The 21,461-nt window shown below is 43.0% G+C and overlaps 1 protein-coding gene across 1 annotated transcript in view; it reads right to left on the reverse strand.

The window, feature by feature from the left end:
• TRIO (trio Rho guanine nucleotide exchange factor) overlaps positions 1-21,461 on the reverse strand; it is a gene marked incomplete in the record, with an annotated part of 1,361,655 nt that overhangs the window by 503,229 nt on the left and 836,965 nt on the right. Inside the window, 1 exon segment of the mRNA XM_073630705.1 lies at positions 14,839-14,950. Within this exon segment, the coding sequence (XP_073486806.1) occupies positions 14,839-14,950 (112 nt within the window).

Consider the following 21,461-nt stretch of genomic DNA (forward strand, 5'->3'; position numbering starts at 1 on the left):
TAATAACAACTAACATGAATGCCGTGGATGCTGCCCATGTAGATCATATTCCAGATGGGAACTGAACCTAGGATTTCAGCACTGCAGATCAAGGCCACCAAATACAACTAATCAGCCGTCTCTCACATTACTGGAGAATAGCACAATAGGATATTTTTTAAAAATGGTAGAAAAACAGAGCTGTAATGTAAACACACAATACCTATTTACACCAGCAAAATATGTATGAGGCCTGGGGAAAGAGGGGTTTGTGCAGGCAAATACTAACCTTTATAACCTACAATGCTAAAGTGGGTAAAATAAGTATTGAACATGTCACCATTTTTCTAGGTAAATATATTTCTAAAGGTGACGTGAAATTTTCACCACATGTTGGCAACAACCCATGCAATCCATACATGCAGAGAAACCAAAACAAAGAAGTTCAGAAATAAAGTTTTGTGTAATAAAATGAAATGATACAGGGAAAAAGTATTGAACAAGCTAACTAAAATGTAATACTTCGTACAAAATCCTGTGTCAGTAAAGACAGCTTCAAGATGCCTCCTGTATGGAGAAACTAGTTGCATGCATTGCTTAGGTGCAATTTTGGCCCATTCTTCCACAGTCTTCAGCTCTCGAAGGTTCTATGAACTCTGATCTTTAATTCTTTCCATAGATTTTTTATTAGATTCAAGTCAGAGGATTGGCTGGGCCATTCTAGCAGTTTTATTTTCTTTCTTTGAAACTGAGAGTTTCCTTAGCTTTGTGTTTGGGATCATTGTCTTGCTGAAATGTCCACCCTTGTTTCATTTTCATCATTCTTGTAGATGGCAGCAGATTTTTTATTAAGAATGTCTTGGTACATTTTTCCATTCAGCCTTCCTTCAATGACATGAAATTAGCCAGTACCGTTTGCTTAAAAACAGGCCCACATCATGGATGTTCCCACCTCCAAACTTCACTGTTGGTATGGTGTTTTTGGGGTAATGTGCAGTGCCATTTGACACCCAAACATGGTGTGTATTATGGCATCCAAAGAGTTCAATTTTGGTCTCATCTGACCAGACTATATTCTCCCAGTATTTCACAGGCTTGTCTAAATGTTGTGCAGCAAACCTTAAACGAGCGTCAACATGCTTTTTCTTCAGCAATAGAGTCCTGCGTGGTGAGCCTGCATACAGGCCATAGCGGTTGAGTGCATTACTTTTTGTTTTCTTTTAAATAATTGTACCTGCTAATTCCAGGTCTTTCTGAAGCTCTCCACAAGTGGTCCTTGGCTCTTGGACAACTCTTCTGATAATCTTTTTAACGCCTCAGAAACCTTGTGAGGAGCACCTGGTCGTGGACAGTTTATGGTGAAAAAATTATGTACTTGCCACTTCCAGATTATGGCCCCAACAATTCTCACCGGAACATTCATAAGTTTAGAAATCCTTCTGTAACCAATGCCATCAGTATTTTTTGCAACAATAAAGATGCGAAAGTCTTGAGAGCTCTTTGCTTTTACCCATCACAAGATGTTTCTTGTGTGACACCTTGGTAATGTGACACATTTTTATAGGCCATCAGTTCAGACTGAAGCAGCTGATTATATATTGCCGACAAGGGGCAGGATTGCTTTTAATTACTGATAGATTTTAGCTGGTGTCTTGGCTTTCCATGCCTTTTTGCACCTCCCTTTCTTCAGGTGTTCAATACTTTTTTTCTGTGTCATTACATCTTATTACACAACTTAATTTCTGAACTTATTTGTTTTGGGTTCTTTGTATGTATGGGTTGTTACCGACATGTGGTGAAAATTTCATGTCAATAGCACCTTTAGAAACATTCTGACCTAGAAAAATGGTGACCTAATCAATACTTATTTTACCCACTGTATGTCTTCAATAAAAAGCCATTGCTGTAGCAGCATCACAATACGACAACCCTGCATAAACTTCAAAACAACACCTTTCTAGGTTAATGCACAAAGGTTTTTTGAATATGTATCCATAGCGCCCAACAGTTCCTGATTTCGAGGGACTGTCCCTGATTTGGAACAATGTCCCTCTTTCCTACTCATTTGTACCTCATTTTGGTCTGATCTATAAAGTTGTGTATAAAATGGTCTTTTTATCTTTCAAAAAGTGTTTGCCAGTGCTAAACCTTTCATCCAATTTATAAATTGTTGCATTTGTGAATTTCAAAAGCCAGTATATAAAGGAATAGTAGTGGTTAAAAAAAGCACTTGTGGATTTAACTCATTTTTTTGTATAATTCTCCTTTAACCACTTGCCGACCGCCTCACGACGATATACGTCGGCAGAATGGCACAAGCAGGCAAAGTAACGTATAGGTACGTAACTTGCCTCCTGCGGGTGCCCCAGGCGGTCAGCATCGCTCCTTGAGCGATTCGTGCTGAGGGGGAGACCATCTAATTGTGGCCACCCCCTCGCGATCGCTCCCAGCCAAGGACAATCTTCCTCTGCCTCTGAAATGTAAACAGGATATTTAGAAAGTGATGTCATCTCTCCTTGTGTCGGTCTTTTTCCTTGCGGCGCCGAGGAGAGAGGACATCCAAGTAAGTGCACCAACACTACACGTACAGTAGAATACTCTAGGCACACTTTTCACCCCCCATCACCCCCCCTGTACCCCCTGTCACAGTGACACCAATAGCAGTTTTTTTTTTTCTGATTATTGCATTGGTGTCAGTTTGTGACAGTCATAAGTGGTAGGGCAGTTAGTGTTAGCCCCCTTTAGGTCTAGGATACCCCCCTAACCCCCCCTAATAAAAGGTTAACCGCTTGATCACCCGCCAGTGTCACTAAGCGATAATTTTTCTGATCGCTGTATTAGTGTCACTGGTGACGCTAGTTAGGGAAGTATTTAGGTTCGCCATCATCATTTTATAGCGTCAGGGACCCACATATAATACCTAATAAAAGGTTTTAACCCCCTGATTGCCCCCTAGTTAACCCTTTCACCAGTGATCACCGTATAACTGTTACGGGTGACGCTGGTTAGTTAGTTTATTTTTTATAGTGTCAGGGTACCCGCCGTTTATTACCTAATAAAGGTTTAACCCCCTGATCGCCCGGCGGGTGATATAAGTTAAGTTTTAGGGTCAGATAGGGTCTGCGTCGCCCCAGGCAGCATCAGGTTAGTGCCAGTAACGCTAACACCCACGCACGCAGCATACACCTCCCTTAGTGGTATAGTATCTGAACGGATCGATATCTGATCAGATCTATACTAGCGTCCCCAGCAGTTTAGGGTTCCCAAAAACGCAGTGTTAGCGGGATCAGCCCAGACACCTGCTAGCACCTGCGTTTTGCCCCTCGCGCTAAGCCCAGCCCACCCAAGTGCAGTATCGATCGATCACTGTCACTTACAAAACACTAAACACACATAACTGCAACGTTTGCAGAGTCAGGCCTGATCCCTGCGATCACTAACAGTTTTTTTGGTAACGTTTTTGATACAGTCGCCAATAGTCAGGAGCTTTTTTACCTGTGAATCTCGCTAGTGTACCACTAAATTTAGAGCCCAAAATGGCAAATCGAAGGTACACTAGTGAAGAGGCCTACACATTTCTGAGCATGACAGATAGTGAAGAGGAAGTCACTCATCTGTCAGATTCAGGCTCAGAATATGATCCCGTAGAGGACAGCGGCTCCATGACAGATAGCTCTGACGACGGAGTTGTAGTCCCTACCAAGGTCAGGCGTACCAGACCCCGATCTTCTTCTGCTGTTGTTGAGGTGCAAGAATCGCAGGTCCCTCGTTTGGAGCAGAGCAGTACTAGCGCCGCTATTCCTTCTGGTGAACTGGCAAGCACCAGCGGCCTAGTACACCCTGATCATAGTCAATCCAGCACTGCAGTAACACTTGGTGACGTGGCGAGTCCCATAAGTACAGTTCAAGCTGGTGAGGTGGCAAGCACAAGTAGTGTCCAGCTGCTACGAAGAAGAAGACAAACACAGGCCCGTCGTGCCCATAGTGCCCTTCCTGCTGCATTTGCCAATCCTAATTGGGAACACACCACTTCTGCAGCACCCGTACTTCCCCCATTCACTGGCCAACCCGGCATTCAGGTGGAAACAGTTGATTTTACTTCACTTGATTTTTATTCACTGTTTTTCACCGAAGATCTCTATAGATCTATTGTGGACCAAAGCAATTTATACGCTGGTCAACACATCGCCACTATTCCCCAGTCCTCCCTTGCCAGAGATTGGAAACCAATTATGGTTTATTACAAATTTAAGATCTTTCTGGGCCTTTCCCTCAACATGGGCATAACTAAAAAGAGTGAGTTGCGGTCATATTGGTCCACTGACCCAATTCACCATATGCCCTTGTTCTCTGCCTCCATGACCAGGGCACGATACGAGCAGATTTTGTGGTTCATGCACTTCAATGACAATGAACTCTGTCGTCCTCGTGGAGACCCTGAATACGATCGGCTCTACAAAATTCGGCCCCTCGTAAACCACTTCAACCAACGTTTTGCAGACTTGCTTACGCCCCATCAAGTTGTCTGCGTTGAGTCCCTGATTAAGTTTTCTGGCCACTTGTCATTCAAACAGTACCTTCCCAGCAAGTGTACCAGATACGGGGTCAAGATGTATAAGCTCTGTGACAGGGCCACAGGCTATACATGTAGTTTTATGGTTTACGAGGGAAAAGAAAGTCACGTAGAGCCGACAAACTGCCCTGACTACATAGGAAGCGCTGGCAAGATTATGTGGGACTTGGTGTCACCCTTATTCAAGAAGGGGTACCACTTGTACGTGGACAATTATTACACTTTTTTAGTCACCTGTTTGATCATCAGATTGGAGCATGTGGCACCGTGCGACCTAAATCGCTGGGGCTTTCCCCAGCGGCTTGTAGATTCCCGTCTTAGGCTGGGGGAGAGAGCCTACTTGAAGTGTAATAACTTGCTCGCTATGAAGTGGAGGGATAATAAGAATGTTTTCGTTCTTACCTCCCTTCATGCAGACACGATGGTCCAAATTCCTACGGCGACTAGTGTTGTGGAGAAACCCCTCTGTGTCCACGAATATAACCTTAACCTGGGAGGGGTGGACCTCAACGACCAGTTGTTGGCGCCGTACCTAGTTGCCCGTAAGGCCAGACGCTGGTACTAGAAAGTGTCTGTTTATTTATTTCAATTGGCTTTGCTGAACGCTCATGTGCTATATAGAGCTTCAGGACAGACTGGATCCTTCCTTAAATTCCAGGAAGAGATCGTCAGAGCCCTTCTGTATCCAGACGGTGCTCCACCTCACCTTCCCAATCCAAATGCAGTAAGCCGGCTGCATGAGAGACATTTCCTTATGTCCTCCCGAGTACCCCTACCCAACAAGCCCCCCAAAGAAGATGTCGTGTCTGCAGCAAGCGCGGATATAGGCATGACACCAGCTATTATTGTCCCTCCTGTCCTGACAATCCTGGTCTTTGCACTGGTGAATGTTTTGAACGCTACCATACACTAGTTGAGTTTTAGCGTAGGGTACAGCACTGCACAGACTAGGCACAGTTTCACAGGGTCTCCAAAGATGCCATCGCATTTTGAGAGACCCGAACCTGGTACCAGTTACAAAAGTTATGCCTCGTACACACGGTCGGACTTTGTTCGGACATTCCGACAACAAAATCCTAGGACATCCTTTTTCCGACTGATGTTGGCTCAAACTTGTCTTGCATACACACGGTCACACAAAGTTGTCGGAAAATCCGGTTGTTCTAAACGCGGTGACGTAAAACACGTACGTCGGGACTATAAACGGGGCAGTGGCCAATAGCTTTCATCTTTTTCTTTATTCTGAGCATGCGTGGCACTTTGTCCGTCGGATTTGTGTACACACGATCGGAATTTCCGACAACGGATTTTGTTATATCCTGCTCTCAAACTTTGTGTGTCGGAAAATCCAATGGAAAATGTGTGATGGAGCCTACACACGGTCGGAATTTCTGACAACAAGGTCCTATCACACATTTTCCGTCAGAAAATCCGACCGTGTGTATGGGGCATTAGAGTTACAAAAAAAAGTAAAAAAAAAATAAATAAAATAAAATAAAATAAAAAAAAACAAAAATAGTTGTCGTTTTATTGTTCTCTCTCTCTCTCTATTGTTCTGCTCTTTTTTACTGTATTCTATTCTGCAATGTTTTATTGTTATTATGTTTTATCATGTTTGCTTTTCAGATATGCAATTTTTTTATACTGTTTACTGTGTTTTATTGTTAACCATTTTTTGTTTTCAGGTACGCAATTCAGCTGCAGCGCGGATTTATTTATCTTGACAACAACAGCGTTTGCTCCCATGATACATAAAGCCGTGACGCCAGCGCTGTCGGAGGTGATTTCACCACCACAATTACATACTTCAGTATATATGTCGAAGCACGGGGGCAGCAGGGGCGGAGGAGCGATTTGCTCCTACCTTTTGCAGGAGGATGCCCCCATGCTTCGGCATATATATATTTTAGGCACAGGTTGCATTAAAAAATGTTTTATTTTTTACTATGTTTTTTTGTATTTGCTTCGCAGGTATGGTAAGTCTTACTGTTATACTGTAATGTTATTTTGTTTTATTGTTAACCATCATTTGCTTAGCAGGTACGCCATTCAGTTGCAACATGGATTTATTTATCTTGACAGCAACAGCGTTTGCTCCCACGATACATAAAGCCGTGACTCCAGCGCTGTAGGAGGTGATTTCACCACCACAGTTAAAAAAAAAAAAAAGAGCATATATGCCGAAGCATGGGGGCAGCAGGGGCGGAGGAGCGATTTGCTCCTACCTTTTGGGGCGGATGCCCCCATGCTTCGGCATATATAAACGGTGCATGTATGCCCATCATTAGAAGTGGGTGGATGAAGGGAGGTATTCTAATGGTGGGCATACCCACAGATCAATTTCTTTTTTTTCATGCAGCCCACAGGCTGCATGAAAAAAAGTTTACAATATATGCCCAACAAGGACCAGCAACGTACTGGTATGTTTCTGGACTTTGAGTGGTTATACCAGAATCATGCCTGCAGGTTTGCACCCCTGTCCCCCAGCTCTCGCGCAAAGGTGAACACAAGCGTTGGCCTGGATTTAAATGTAAACAGCAATTGCACCATGCATGTGAGGTATCACCACGAAGGTCACATCGAGGGCAGTAATTTTAGCAGTAGACCTCCTCTGTAAATCTAAAGTGGTAACCTGTAAAGGCTGTTAAAGGCTTTTAAAAATGTATTTAGTTAGTCGCCACTGCACATTTTGTGCGCAATTTTAAAGCATTTCGTGTTTGGTATCCATGTGCTCGGCCTAAGATCATCTTTTTTATTTCATCAAACATTTGGGAGATATAGTGTGTTTTAGTGCATTAAAATTTTAAAAAAGTGTGTTTTTTCCCAAAAAAATCTGTTTGAAAAAATCGCTGCGCAAATACTGCATGAAAAAAAAATTAAACACCCACCATTTTAATCTGTAGGGCCTTTGCTTTAAAAAAAATTTAATGTCTGGGGGTTCAAAGTAATTTTCTTGCAAAAAAAAAAAAAATTTTTTTCATGTAAACAAAAAAAGTATCAGAAAGGGCTTTGTCTTCAAGTGGTTAGAAGAGTGGGTGATGTGTGACATAAGCTTCTAAATGTTGTGCATAAAATGCCAGGACAGTTCAAACCCCCCCAAATGACCCCATTTTGGAAAGTAGACACCACAAGCTATTTGCTGAGAGGCATGTCGAGTCCATGGAATATTTTATATTGTGACACAAGTTGCGGGAAAAAGAAATTTTTTCTTTTTTTGCACAAAGTTGTCACTAAATGATATATTGCTCAAACATGCCGTGGGAATATGTGAAATTAAACCCCAAAATACATTCTGTTGCTTCTCCTGAGTTCGGGGATACCACATGTGTGAGACTTTTTTGGAGCCTAGCCGCGAACGGGACCCCGAAAACCAAGCACCGCCTTCAGGCTTTCTAAGGGTGTAAATTTTTGATTTCACTCTTCACTGCCTATGACAGTTTCGGAGGCCATGGAATGCCCAGATGGCACAACCCCCCCCCCCTCAAATGACCCCATTTTGGAAAGTAGACACCCCAAGCTATTTGCTGAGAGGTATGGTGAGTATTTTGCAGACCTCACTTTTTGTCACAAAGTTTTGAAAATTGGAAAAAAAAAAAAAAATACACTTATCTTGTCTTTCTTCATTTTCAAGAACAAATGAGAGCTGAAAAATACTCACCATGCCTCTCAGCAAATAGCTTGGGGTGTTTACTTTCCAAAATGGGGTCATTTGGGGGGGGGGGGGGGTTGTGCCATCTAGGCATTTTATGGCCTTCAAAACTGTGATGGATAGTGAGGAGTGAAAACAAAAATTTACGCCCTTAGAAATGCTGAAGGTGGTGGCCCGTACGTGGCTAGGTTCCCAAAAAGTCCCACACATGTGGTATCCCCGTACTCAGGAGAAGCAGCAGAATGTATTTCGGGGTGTAATTCCACATATGCCCATGGAATGTTTGGGCAATATATCATTTAGTGACAACTTTGTGCAAAAAAAAAAAAAAAAAGTTTGTAATTTTCCCGCAATTTATGTCAAAATATAAAATATTCCATGGACTCAACATGCCTCTCAGCAAATAGCTTGGGGTGTCTACTTTCCAAAATGGGGTCATTTGGGGGGGGGGGGGTTGTGCCATCTTGGCATTTTATGGCCTTCAAAACTGTGGTAGGTAGTGAAGAGTGAAATCAAAAATTTACGCCGTTAGAAATCCTGAAGGTGGTGCTTGGTTTTCGGGGCCCCGTACATGGCTAGGTTCCCAAAAAGTCCCACACATGTGGTATCCCCATACTCAGGAGAAGCAGCTAAATGTATTTTGGGGTGCAATTCCACATATAACCATAGCATGTGTGAGCAATATATCATTTAGTGACAACTTTTTGTAATTTTTTTTTTCTTTATCATTATTCAATCACTTGGGTCAAAAAAATGTAATATTCAGTGGGCTTAACATGCCTCTCAGCAATTTCCTTGGGGTGTCTACTTTCCAAAATGGGGTCATTTGGGGGGGGGGGGGGGGTTGTACTGCCCTGCCATTTTAGCACCTCAAGAAATGAGATAGGCAGTCATAAACTAAAAGCTGTGTAAATTCCAGAAAATGTACCCTAGTTTGTAGATGCTATAACTTTTATGCAAACCAATAAATATACACTTATTGACATTTTTTTTTACCAAAGACATGTGGCTGAATACATTTTAGCTTAAATGTATGACTAAAATTGAGTTTATTGGATTTTTTTACTAACTTTTTCCGTTTATAGCTCAAAAAATAAAAACCGCAGAGGTGATCAAATACCATCAAAAGAAAGCTCTATTTGTGGGAAGAAAAGGACGCAAATTTTGTTTGGGTACAGCATTGCATGACCGCACAATTAGCATTTAAAGCAACGCAGTGCCAAATTGTAAAAAGTGCTCTGGTCAGGAAGGGGATAAATCCTTCCGGGGCTGAAGTGGTTAGGGGGAGTGGCAAGGGTTGTGTCCTATACCTACATACTTTTGCTAATAGGTGTCCCTTGTTCCCATCTCAAAAAGTTGAAAGGTATGTGTATCATTTCGTAATAATTAGTTAACATCCAGGCAATTGCCTTATATTATTAAAGCAAATGCCACATGCAGTGTTACCTGTGGAATTGTGAGAACAGTACACATATTCATGAACAAACCACCATATACTTAAAACTATGCATTTAAATTGTACAAGTGGCCAGAACTATAGAGATACCAAATATATTGCATAAAGCATGAGCCCAGCGTTGTAGTGCACACACACCACTTGCAATCATTACAGAAAGCACTCACATATATTCTCTTTACTATAATGTATGAAGCCTGACCTGTGGGTATTACTAAGGTTCCTCCAGTTACCAGCCTGTACAGTATATACCAAGGAAAATCCTTGAAGGTTACGGGTTATAGTAAAATGAGATTAAAAGCACACAAGTAGTAATAACTGTTATGCCCCGTACACACGGTCGGATTTTCCGACGGAAAATGTGTGATAGGACCTTGTTGTCGGAAATTCCGACCGTGTGTAGGCTCCATCACACATTTTCCATCGGATTTTCCGACACACAAAGTTTGAGAGCAGGCTATAAAATTTTCCGACAACAAAATCCGTTGTCGGAAATTCCGATCGTGTGTACACAAATCCGACGGACAAAGTGCCATGCATGCTCAGAAAGAGATGAAAGCTATTGGCCACTGCCCCGTTTATAGTCCCGACGTACGTGTTTTACGCCACCGTGTTTAGAACGATTGGATTTTCCTACAACTTTGTGTGACCGTGTGTATGCAAGACAAGTTTGAGCCAACATCCGTTGGAAAAAATCCTAGGATTTTGTTGTCGGAATGTCTGAACAAAGTCCGACCGTGTGTACGGGGCATTAAAGTGGATGTAAATTCAGAAGGTTTTTTTTACCTTAATAATTCTATGCATCAAGATAAAAAACCTTCTGTGGACAGCAGCCCCCCTCAGCCCTCCTAATACTTTCCTGAGTCTATCTCAATCCAGCGATGTGGCAGGAGTGTCTCAGCTGCCCAGGACTCTCCCTCCTTATTGGCTGAGAAGGCACCATTGGCTCCCGCTGCTATCAAAGTCAGTAAGTCAATGAGGAGAGAGAGGGGGCAGGGCTGAACCATGGCTTCGTGTTTGAATGGGCACAGAGCAGCAGCTTTGCTCAGGTGCCCCCATAGCAAGCTGTTTTCTGTGGAGGCACTCGGCAGGAGGGAGGGACCAGAGGCACCAGCAAGGGACCCAAAGAGAGGAGGATCCGGGCTGCTCTGTGCAAAACCATTGTTTGTTTAAAGGAAAAGAAAAGACAACACCTGAACAGAACAAGGTCTTGTCAAAATGTAACCACATATAAACCATATATATGTCAGGCATGTGTTGTAAACATACACTCTGGTTATGCACCTGCTCTTAGTAGTCCTGCAGACGTACCACAAAGAACAGACTTCTGCTGTGTAGGTACATGGCAAGGAAGGAGCGCTGCCTTTCATAGCCACCCGTAAAAACCTTTCATTACCAATGAAAGCTTATGCTGTGGCAGTGGCCACTATTGCATACACTCCTGGTGGCTGCAGCAGCAGAGAATGTGTGTCTATATTACAATCCAACTGATGGCTTTCTTGTGGAAGTGATTCTGACAGCTGTAAAGTCACTCAATCACTTCCAAAGGCACAGGAACAGACTGCTCCCCCAACCCTACCTTCCCCGGCATGGAGAGTGTCACTGGCAAAGACAGAGGGAGCTCAGAAAAAAAAGATTTTTCCTACAGCTTACCTGTAAAATCCTTTTCTTGGAGTACATTGCGGGACACAGAGCAGCTATAGTAATTACTATCTGGGATGTCCCAAAGCTTTTCTCCTGAGGGGAGAGAGATACCATTATAGAAACTGACACCAAAGAAGGACCTACGTTAATATTTGTAATACGCTGAGGCCAAAGGCAGTATCTTCTACGCGATTGACATCGACCTGGTAAAAATCCTGTTGATGCATCAACAAAAGACCAAATAGTGGTCTTGTACACCTGGGCCACTGACACCCGATGATGGATGGCCCAAGATATTCCCACACCTGGTAGAGAATCTCTCCTCAGAAAAAAAATAGTTTTTGCCATTTAAACCATAGTCATCATTGATAAACTGGCAGATCCACTAAAAATTCAACCTGTAGGCCACCTGTCCTTCCCATGCTATTCTGGCAGCACAAACCAGAATTTCTGACTTGTGCCTACAACTCAAGTAGACACTGAGCATCAGAAATACCTCTAAAGTAGGTAGCGATCTTTCTCCTGCCTCCTTGTGGATTCGGAGAAAAATAAAAGGCAAGACACTGTCCTGATTCAAGAGAAAACTAGAAACCATTTTAGGCAATAAAAATGGATGAGGAGGCAACATCATCTTATGTTTCGAAACCAAGAATGGCTCCTTGCATGAAAGGGCCACCAACTCTAACACTCCACTTCGTGAAGTGATAGCAACCTAAGAAGCCACCTTCTGAGATAAAAGGACCAACAGAATCCCCCAATTGGTTCAAAAAGTGACCTCTGCAAGGATAGTCAAGATCAATTCAAGTCCCGAGGACACAAGAATGGCCTGACAGGAGGGAATGTCCAAGTTACATGCTGTATGAGGTATGAAACAAGGAGTGAGAAACAACAGCTCCTGGAAAAAAATGGATAGGGAAGAACTCTGACCTTTAACAGTACTTAAGGCCAAATCACAAATTGTAACTGAAGAAAACAAAGATTATTTAATAGAAAGATTGTGAAGCAAGAGGTTTATGGAAAACAATGCAAAAGGAAGAAGCCTGTTACTTAAAGGTACTCTGGCCCAGATGCTGGTCAAGACCAGATTAAAGAAATGACAAAATACGAACATCATATTATTTCCTGGAACTCAGGTAAGGCAGGGATAACAGAGTCAAAGATACCCCTATCCTTCTGAACTTGTGTTTCAACACCCACGCCGTTAAAGCCAGTGACTGAGAAGCAGGGTGGAAAAGGGGGGCTTGCACCAGTCAGCCTTGGTCTGCTTAGAATAAGCCAAAAGCTTGTTCCGGCAGAAGTCTGAGTATGTCTGTGTGCCATGCCCTTCTGGGCCATTTTGGTACAATGAGAATCACCAGAACCCTTTGGCAGTGATGTGGTATCCCAAAGCAAAATGTAGAAAACTTTCATGTGAAGGGAAGAACTCCCCTTGTCAGAGAAAATCAATGACAGATCCTGCTGATTCCATATGAAATTTTTGTACACAGAGAAATCAGTTTAGAGATTTTAAGTCCAATATGGGTGATGCCTCATTTGGTTTAGGGCCTGTGAATAAGTTTGAAAAAAAACTCAGAGCCTTTCCACTGAAGAAACTTCAAAAACCAATACTTGAGACTAAAGTTGGTGCAAGATGGCAGGTAAATCTGCTTGTTTTTCAGCTGACACTGGCAGAGGGTGGGGAGCACCATTTCATTGTGAGGAGGACTTCTAGGCAGCTTGGTGGACTTAGGCATCCAAGGCTTGGGAAAAATTTAAGTACTAGAGTGTATTCTGATTGTGGGAATGGGGGGTCCTCGCTGCTCAAACAACAATAGCGCAGTGGGGGGAGATCCATGCATCCACATCACTTCTGTGGATGCAGGAATCTGAGTTTTTTTCTGTATCCATCCATTTTTTTCTCAAACAGGTTTGGAGGCTTCATCTCAGTTACAGAGTCAGAGGGGAAAACATAAGTTCTACAAGTGATGTAACTATTCCAAAGAATTCTGATATAGCGGCAGAGACATCTGCTTTTGTGAGATAGGCCGCATGGTGTGCGGCTGAGGGGGAGCTGGAGCCACAGGAATGGAGCAGTGACAAATAATATTGCTCTGGACATTGTTCTGGCACAGGGGAACAGCTATCATTCTTAACATTGATCTGTGTTTCCTGTAGGCCATGTGTAGATTGCATTAGTCTGTCCTTTTTTCCCAGCCCCCTTGAGCCTGTGATCCCGCTATTGCTAAAGTAATTTGCATTGCCCACACGTAAGTGGGATAAAGTCATAGAATTCCAGCTGAGCACTGTATTAAGCCTCATCAAGCAGAAACCAGAGGGGGAGTCAGGAAAGAACAATAGAATGCAGCTCAGCTGGCAGAAACACAAAAGATTGGAGGTTATAACTGGAGCAGTTTAGCAGCAGCTGCTAGCACAGCGTCAAGATTAGCTGATGCTGCTAAAGGGACCACTACGTAGATGCACGCAGTATGAACAAACCAGATCCTCCACTGGGGGTCCAACTCTAATCCCTGGCTGTTTAGCAGTATGGAGGGGGCTTGGCTACACAGAAGTTTTTAAGTAGTGTTTTTAAGCTCATGTAATGAGCTGAGGATAGTGGAATGGGTGGAGTTTGGTGGAATTGTGCAGGAGAAGTGAACTAATCTTAATTAAACTGCAATATATTTTGGTGGATAGGTGGTGATGACCTGTTATAAAAGAAAAAATGTTCTAACGTTTCCAATTATACTGTTTTTGTCTTTATTGTTATCACACCTAAAGTGCCTACAAAAACGAATCACCTCTACCGAAATGTTCATGTTTTACTGTCATGTAACATTTATTCACAGTGGTAATTACTTTTTTTTATAGATACTGTATTTAAAAATGTAGCAGACACTCATTGGCACATATTAGCTCTCAAAGGAAAGGGAGAACAGCACACCTTTCCAGTTTATTTGTAGTCCGCTTTCAGATTTATGATAAAGACATGATTATGGTTGTATGGGGTTAGGAAATCTAAAGACTTAAAGAGGTTGTAAACCTCGGGAAAACCACCCCAAAAAAACAAAACCTGCAAGACAAAAGGCATAATGAGCTTGTATGCATCACATACGAGCTCATTATGAAATACTTACCGTAGAACGATTCCCTGAAACGGCGGCGGCACTCCGAGTACACGGCCAACACCTTCCACAGGAGTTGCTTCCTGGTTCGCGGGCTGTTTCTTAAGTGCGCATGCACCGATGACGTTAGCAGCAGCGCATATACTGAATATCTCCAAAACTGTGCAAGTTTAGGAGATATTCACAGTACCTACAGGTAAGCCTTGTTATAGGCTTACCTGTAGGTAAAAGTGGTGTAACAGAGTTTACAACCACTTTAAATCTGTTAACTGCAAATGTCATTCAGATTGCTGTGAACAAGGTTATTTTAAAACTAAGCATTTTTTTTGTTACAATATAAAGCAATATAAATGAAAATTTAAAGAGAAAAACACTGCTGTGATGCCTACACATGCATTAGGATAGACAGGAACATAACTTGCAGAAACAAAATTACCTTCTAACATGCTAAGATGCATGGCATCATTTGCTCGTTTTGGGACACTAAGCATCACCTCTAGTCCATCTTTTATTTCTCCTTTGCCTTCTTCACAGCATGTCAACAGCTCCTGATGTGAAGGAAAAACAACACAACAGCAATCACCAATCAGTTCCTGAAGTACGGTAATTACTCTAAACAAACTGTGCCTAAAGACACATTTATTGAAACAAGTGACACATAAAATTGGAATGTATTATTCATTCTCATAATGTATATTATCTATAAACAAAGGCGCAAAGGGGAAGCCCCTGACGGCAACCAAACTATCTGCTAGAGGCAGCTCAGTTGCAACACAGTACATAGTAACATAGTTGGTAAGATTGAATAAAGATACTGGTTCATCCTTGTGGGCTGGGACTGAGTGAGTGTGCGATATATGTGTGGAGCGCTGCGTAAAAAAAAAAAAAAAAATAATTGACACAGTGCTATATGGGTACCTTAAATAAAAAAAATAGGGATAATTGTAGACATGCACCTAACACTCGCTCAGGTCGAACTCGATGGACTGGTGTCTTTATTCAACCTTACTATGAAACTATCCAGTTTAACCTGAATATATATGTCACTGCCATTGTTTATGTCACTACCAGTATTTTAAAAGGGCACATCTCTGATCTCTGACCACTGGGAAATCTCAAAGCAGTGTCTACTGTGGGTGAGAAAGATAAACATCTCCTGCAAGGCAGGGACAGCTGTGTGAGCTGGGAACAGAACACAGAATAGCCTCTATATGACAAAGTCCTCTGGCTAAGTAACCTGCAAGGGTCAGGTGCATCCAGATAAATGACCATAGGGCCTAGAGGGGGGAGAAAAACCAGCACAGCACAAACTACATCTAGATAGCAAAGTGAAAATATTATTTTGAGGCATTGGAGCTAACCAGAAGGACAAGAGACCATGTCCTGGTTGAGGTAGGCTTATGAGACAAGGCAGCCAGTTCAGAAAACAAGCGTCTAAGTTATAAGACTTTGCAAATAAATAATCTTTCCCCATAAATTTGGGCCAAAATGTGCTCCATTACATTTTTTTTTTTTTTTTTTAACCAAAGAAAACAGTGTATATTAATTAATACAGTGCATCCGGAAAGTATTCACAACGCTTTACTTTTTCCACATTTTATGTTACAGCCTGATTCCATAATGGAATTGCATTATTTTCCTCAAAATTCTACAAGCAATACCCCATAATGACAATGTGAAAGAAGTTTGTTTGAAAAAAAAAAAAAAATCACATGTACAGTACACATAAGTATTCACAGCCTTTGCTCAATACTGGTACAAGCTTGGCACACCATATTTTTGGGCAGTTTATCCCATTCTTCTTTGCAGGATCTCTCAAGCACCATCAGGTTGGATGGTCAATTGGGTTCAAGTCTGGGCCACTCAAGGACATTCACAGAGTTGTCCCGTAGCCACTTCTTTGTTATCTTGGTTGTGTGCTTAGGGTCTTCCTGTTGGAAGATGAAGCTTTGCCCCTGTCCGAGGTCCAGAGTGCTCTGGAGCAGGTTTTCATAAAGCAGGTTTTCATAAAGCATGTCTCTGTACATTGCTGCATTCATCTTTCCTTCGATCCTGACTAGTCAACCAGTTCCTGCCGCTGAAAAACATCTCCACAACATGATGCTGACATCACCATGTTTCACTGTAGGGATGGCATTGGCCAGGTAATGAGCAGTGCCTGGTTTCTTCCAGACATGATGCTTGCCATTCAGGCAAAAGAGTTCAATCTTTGTTTCATCAGACCAGAGAATTTTGTTTTTGGTGGTCAGAGACCTTCAGGTGCCTTTTGGCAAACTCCAGGCGGGCTGTCATGGGCCTTTTACTGAGGAGTATCTTCCGTCTGGCACTCTACCATACAGCCCCGATTGGGGGAGTGCTGCAGAGATGGTTGTTCTTTTGGAAAGTTCTCCTCTCTCCACAGAGAAATGCTGGAGCTCTGTCAGAGTGACCATTGGGTTCTTGGTCACCTCCCTGACTAAGGCCCTTCTCCCCCGATTGCTCAGTCTGGCCAGGCGGCCTACTCTAGGAAAAGTCCTGGTGGTTCCAAACTTCTTCAATTTACGGATGATGGAGGCCACTGTGCTCATTGAGACCTTCAATGCTGCAGATTTTTTTTTCTGTAACCTTCGCCAGATCTGTGCCTCCATACAATCCTGTCTCGGAGGTCTACAGACAATTCCTTGGACTTCAAGGCTTGGTTTGTGCTCTGATATGCACTGGTAACTGTGGGACCTTATATAGACAGGTGTGTGCCTTTCCAAATCATGTCCAATCAACTGAATTTACCGCAGGTGGACTCCAATCAAGTTGTAGAAACATCACAAGGATGATCAGTGGAAATAGGATGCACCTGAGCTCAATTTTGAGCATCATGGCAAAGGCTATAAATACTTATGTACGTGTGAATTTGTTATTCATTTTTAATAAATATGCAGAGATTTCAAACAAACATCTTTCACATTGTCATTATGGGGTATTGTTTGTAGAATATTGAGGAAAATAATGAATTTAATACATTTTGGAATAAGGCTGTAAGATCACAAACCGTGGAAAAAGTGAAGTGATGTGAATACTTTCCGAATGCACTGTAGAGAAGAGCTGCAGTACTGAAGTGCTAATCGAGCAAATTTTTTCCAACAGGGTGGTTCAATAAAAGCTGATTAGTAGATATCCTTCTGATCAACTACAGTGGCCATATATTGATCGAAGTTTAGCCAGTCCTTGTTGAGTTGGTTGACTTTTGATCCATGTAAGGCCAGCTTTAGAATTACACCCCAAAACACATTCTGCTACTCCTCCCGAGTATGGACATAGCACATGTCAGACATTTTTCTTTTTTTTTTTTTTTTTAAGAGGACAGCCACAAAGAGAAACCTTAAATTCAAGGACCACTTTCAGGCTTTCAAGAGGCATCATTTACGCATCTAATTTCCTTATTACCTAGCGTATTTTTGGACAGTGTGCATGACATGGTGGTGGAGACACTGTGACTGTTGTAAGCAGTGAACAGGTAGCAGGTACAAAGCTTCCTGGGATAAGCAATCTCTCAGGCACAGATACCAAATCTAAGAAGGTAGTGACAAAACAGCGCAGTGCTTATTTGTGATATTTACATTTTATATACAGGTGCTGTACAGTGTCTCAGAAAACAAACAGGAACCAAAATAGCAAAACAAAAACCTAGCCATGTCTCGGTACTAACTATACACAAATACAGGCCCTCGCTACAAGGCTGAGCAAGCCTACAGCTTGTCAGCTTCCACATATACAGCTTGCTGGCTTTTAGGACACTTTCACATTGAGATGTTTTTCAGGCGCTTTTGTGCTAAACATAGCGTCTGTAAAGCGCCTGAAAAACGCCTCCCCAGCAGCCCCAGTGTGAGAGCCGAGTGCTTTCACACTGTGGCAGTGTGCTTGCAGGACAGGGAAAAAAGTCCTGCAAGCAGCATCTTTGGGACGTTGCAGGAGCGGTTATACACCGCTCCTGCAACGTCCCTGCCATTAAAATCAACGGCCAGCGCTGCTGAAGCGCCTGCAAAGAGATTCGGCAGTGGTGCTTTGCTGTCGTTTTAACCCTTTTTCGGCTGCTAGTGGGGTTTAAATGTGCCCTGCTAAGGGCCGAAAAGCGCCGCCAAGACGATGGTAAAGGACTGCCAAAACTAGTGGCGCTTTACCGCTAACGCCCCCCACCCCAACACCAGCGTGAAAGTAGCCTTACCAACCTGTTGCTCTCACATACAGGAGTTGTCCGATTCCCAGGCAGAGAGCACTGGCTGTCTGTTTCATGTGAGCATAAATTGGCCTGGGGGGTAGACCAAGATCAAAATTGGATCATGGATCAGAATTCCCTGAACATGTATAAGAGGAGCCTGGGAGACATATAGACCCCCAACAGGACTTTTCCCGGCTCTCTCTGGGAAGCTCTGCTACACTGCCTACACTATTATGGCTCGTTCCCATGGGAGATTGAGGGGCATAAGAGATTGGGGGACAGTAAAAACTTAGTGAAGCTGTGGTTTACTACTTCCAAACCACCAACCCTTTTTACTCACAGGCAGCAGCCAAGGGTGTACACATACTGTAGCTGTGATGTTTTGCTTCACAGCCATGGCAGGATTTATTTTCTTTTGGCGGGCATAGTACCCACCAATTGTGATCCATTCACGTCAAATGAGCTAAATATAGGCGGTGAAGATGCAATACAAATGCCTCCTCTCAGCCTGTCAAATGCTGTCTGAAGAGTGATCCAAGCACAGATCGCTCTTCATAGAGCACCACACGTGTGAATGAGGCCCTACAGTGAAGGAAAAAAGTATTTGATCCCCTGCTGATTTTGTACATTTGCCCACTATCAAACAAATGATTAGGCTATCATTTTAATGGTCGGTTTATTTTAACAGTGAGAGACAGCATAACAAAAATACCCAGAAAAACGCATTTCAAAAAAGTTATGCATTGATTTGCATTTTAATGACTGAAATAAGTATTTGATCCCCTATCAATCAGTAAGATTTCTGGTTCCCAGGTGTCTTCTATACAAAAACGAGCTGAGATTAGGAGCACTCTTAAAGGGAGTGCTCCTAATCTCAGCTTGTTACCTGTATAAAAGGCACCTGTTCACAGAAGCAATCAGATTCCAAACTCTCCACCATGGCCAAGGCCAAAGAGCTGTCCAAGGATGTCAGGGCCAAGATTGTAGACCTACATAAGGCTGGAATAGGCTACAAGACCATCGCCACGCAGCTTGGTGAGAGGGTAACAACAGGTGGTGCGATTATTCGCAAATGGAAGAAACACAAAATAACTGTCAATCTCCCTCAGTCTGGGACTCCATGCAAGATCTCACCTCGTGGAGTTTCAATGATCATAAGGACGGTGAGGAATGAACCCAGAACTACACGGGATAATCTTGTCAATGATCTCAAGGCAGCTGGGACCGTAGTCACCAAAAAAAACAATTGGTAACACACTACGCCGTGAAGGACTGAAATCCTGCAGTGCCCACAAGGTCCCCCTGCTCAAGAAAGCACACATACAGGCCTGTCTACAGTTTGCTAATGAACATCTGAATAATTCAGAGGAGAACTGGGTGAAAGTGTTGTGGTCAGAAGAGACCAAAATCGAGCTCTTTGGCATCAACGCAACTCGTCGTGTTTGGAGGAGGAATGCTGCCTATGACCCCACAAACACCATCCCCACCATCAAACATGGAGGTGGAAACATTGTGTGCTGGGGTGTTTTTCTGCTGAGGAGACAGGACAATGTCACCGCATCAAAGGGATGATGGACGAGGCCATGTACCATCAAATCTTGGGTGAGAACCTCCTTCCCTCAGCCAGGGCATTAAAAATGTGTCGTGGATGGGTATTCCAGCATGACAATGACCCAAAACACATGGCCAAGGCAACAAAGGAGTGGCTCAAGAAGTACATTAAGGTCCTCGAGTGGCCTAGCCAGTCTCCAGACCTTAATCCCATAGAAAAATGTGGAGGGAGCTCAAGGTTCGAGTTACCCAATGTCAGCCTCGAAACCTTAATGACTTGGAGAGGATCGGCAAAGAGGAGTGGGACAAAATACATACAATACAATAAACTGCAAGAAACATCTGACCTCTGTTATTGCCAACAAGGGTTATCAAAGGGTTGTGCCACTGACCACTAAGTCCTGTTTAGCAAAGGGGTCAAATATTTATTTCACACATTAAAATGCAAATCAATAACTTTTTTGAAATGTGTTTTTCTGGATATTTTTGTTGTTATTCTGTCACTCACTGTCAAAATAAACCTACCATTAAAATTATAGACTGATCATTTGTCAGTGGGCATACTTTTTTTTCCCTCGCTGTATGTGGAAAATGGGACTGGTGTGGTGGTGATTGGGGATACTGTGAGTGGCTTGGCTGGCTGCAGCAGTGGTCAGAGAATGACAGTCATTCAGCGCATAGGGCAAAGATGGTATACCCCCCCCCCACAAAGGGGGCGGGGGCAACAGCGTCACACAGAGCAAAATGTATCATTGGTGGGATATGTGAAAAAGTAGCAATAGTTTTTGTAAACTGAAGTGTTTAAAAAACGTGCACAAATATGGGGTAAAAGTGATGAAAAAAAGTCTGTGTTTTAATGGTGTCACTGGAAGGAAAACATGTTCCTGTGTCAGTGGTGTTGCAAAGAGGAAAAATAGTGCTGCACCAGTGTCAATAGGGAAAAACTGCTGCTGCAACCCTAGTGTCAGTCTAGGGAGGACTGTCAAGGGGATGAAGGAGGGAAGGGGAGGTGGGCTCTGAGGGGTGCACAGAACTAAAGGTATATAGGGGGACTCAGGAGCGGAAAGGGCTCACTCAGATGTGCAGTTATTATTGCTACCCCTCTGAAAAACGATCTATGGCATATCAATTTTTCAGAGGGCATTTGATAGGCAGTGAGGAAGCAATATTTCACCTCCCCTGCTGGCTGTTTTAACCCACTGCATGCAACTGTGCGCATTGCATGCAGCTGCAGCATGGCCCATTACATTAAATTTTTTGCCATAGAGCAAAATATCAGGCCACGGCATGTGTGCAGCTACATCACCTTGTTCTGG

Source organism: Aquarana catesbeiana, linkage group LG05, assembly GCF_042186555.1.
Source record: "Aquarana catesbeiana isolate 2022-GZ linkage group LG05, ASM4218655v1, whole genome shotgun sequence".
NCBI classification, from domain to species: domain Eukaryota; kingdom Metazoa; phylum Chordata; class Amphibia; order Anura; family Ranidae; genus Aquarana; species Aquarana catesbeiana.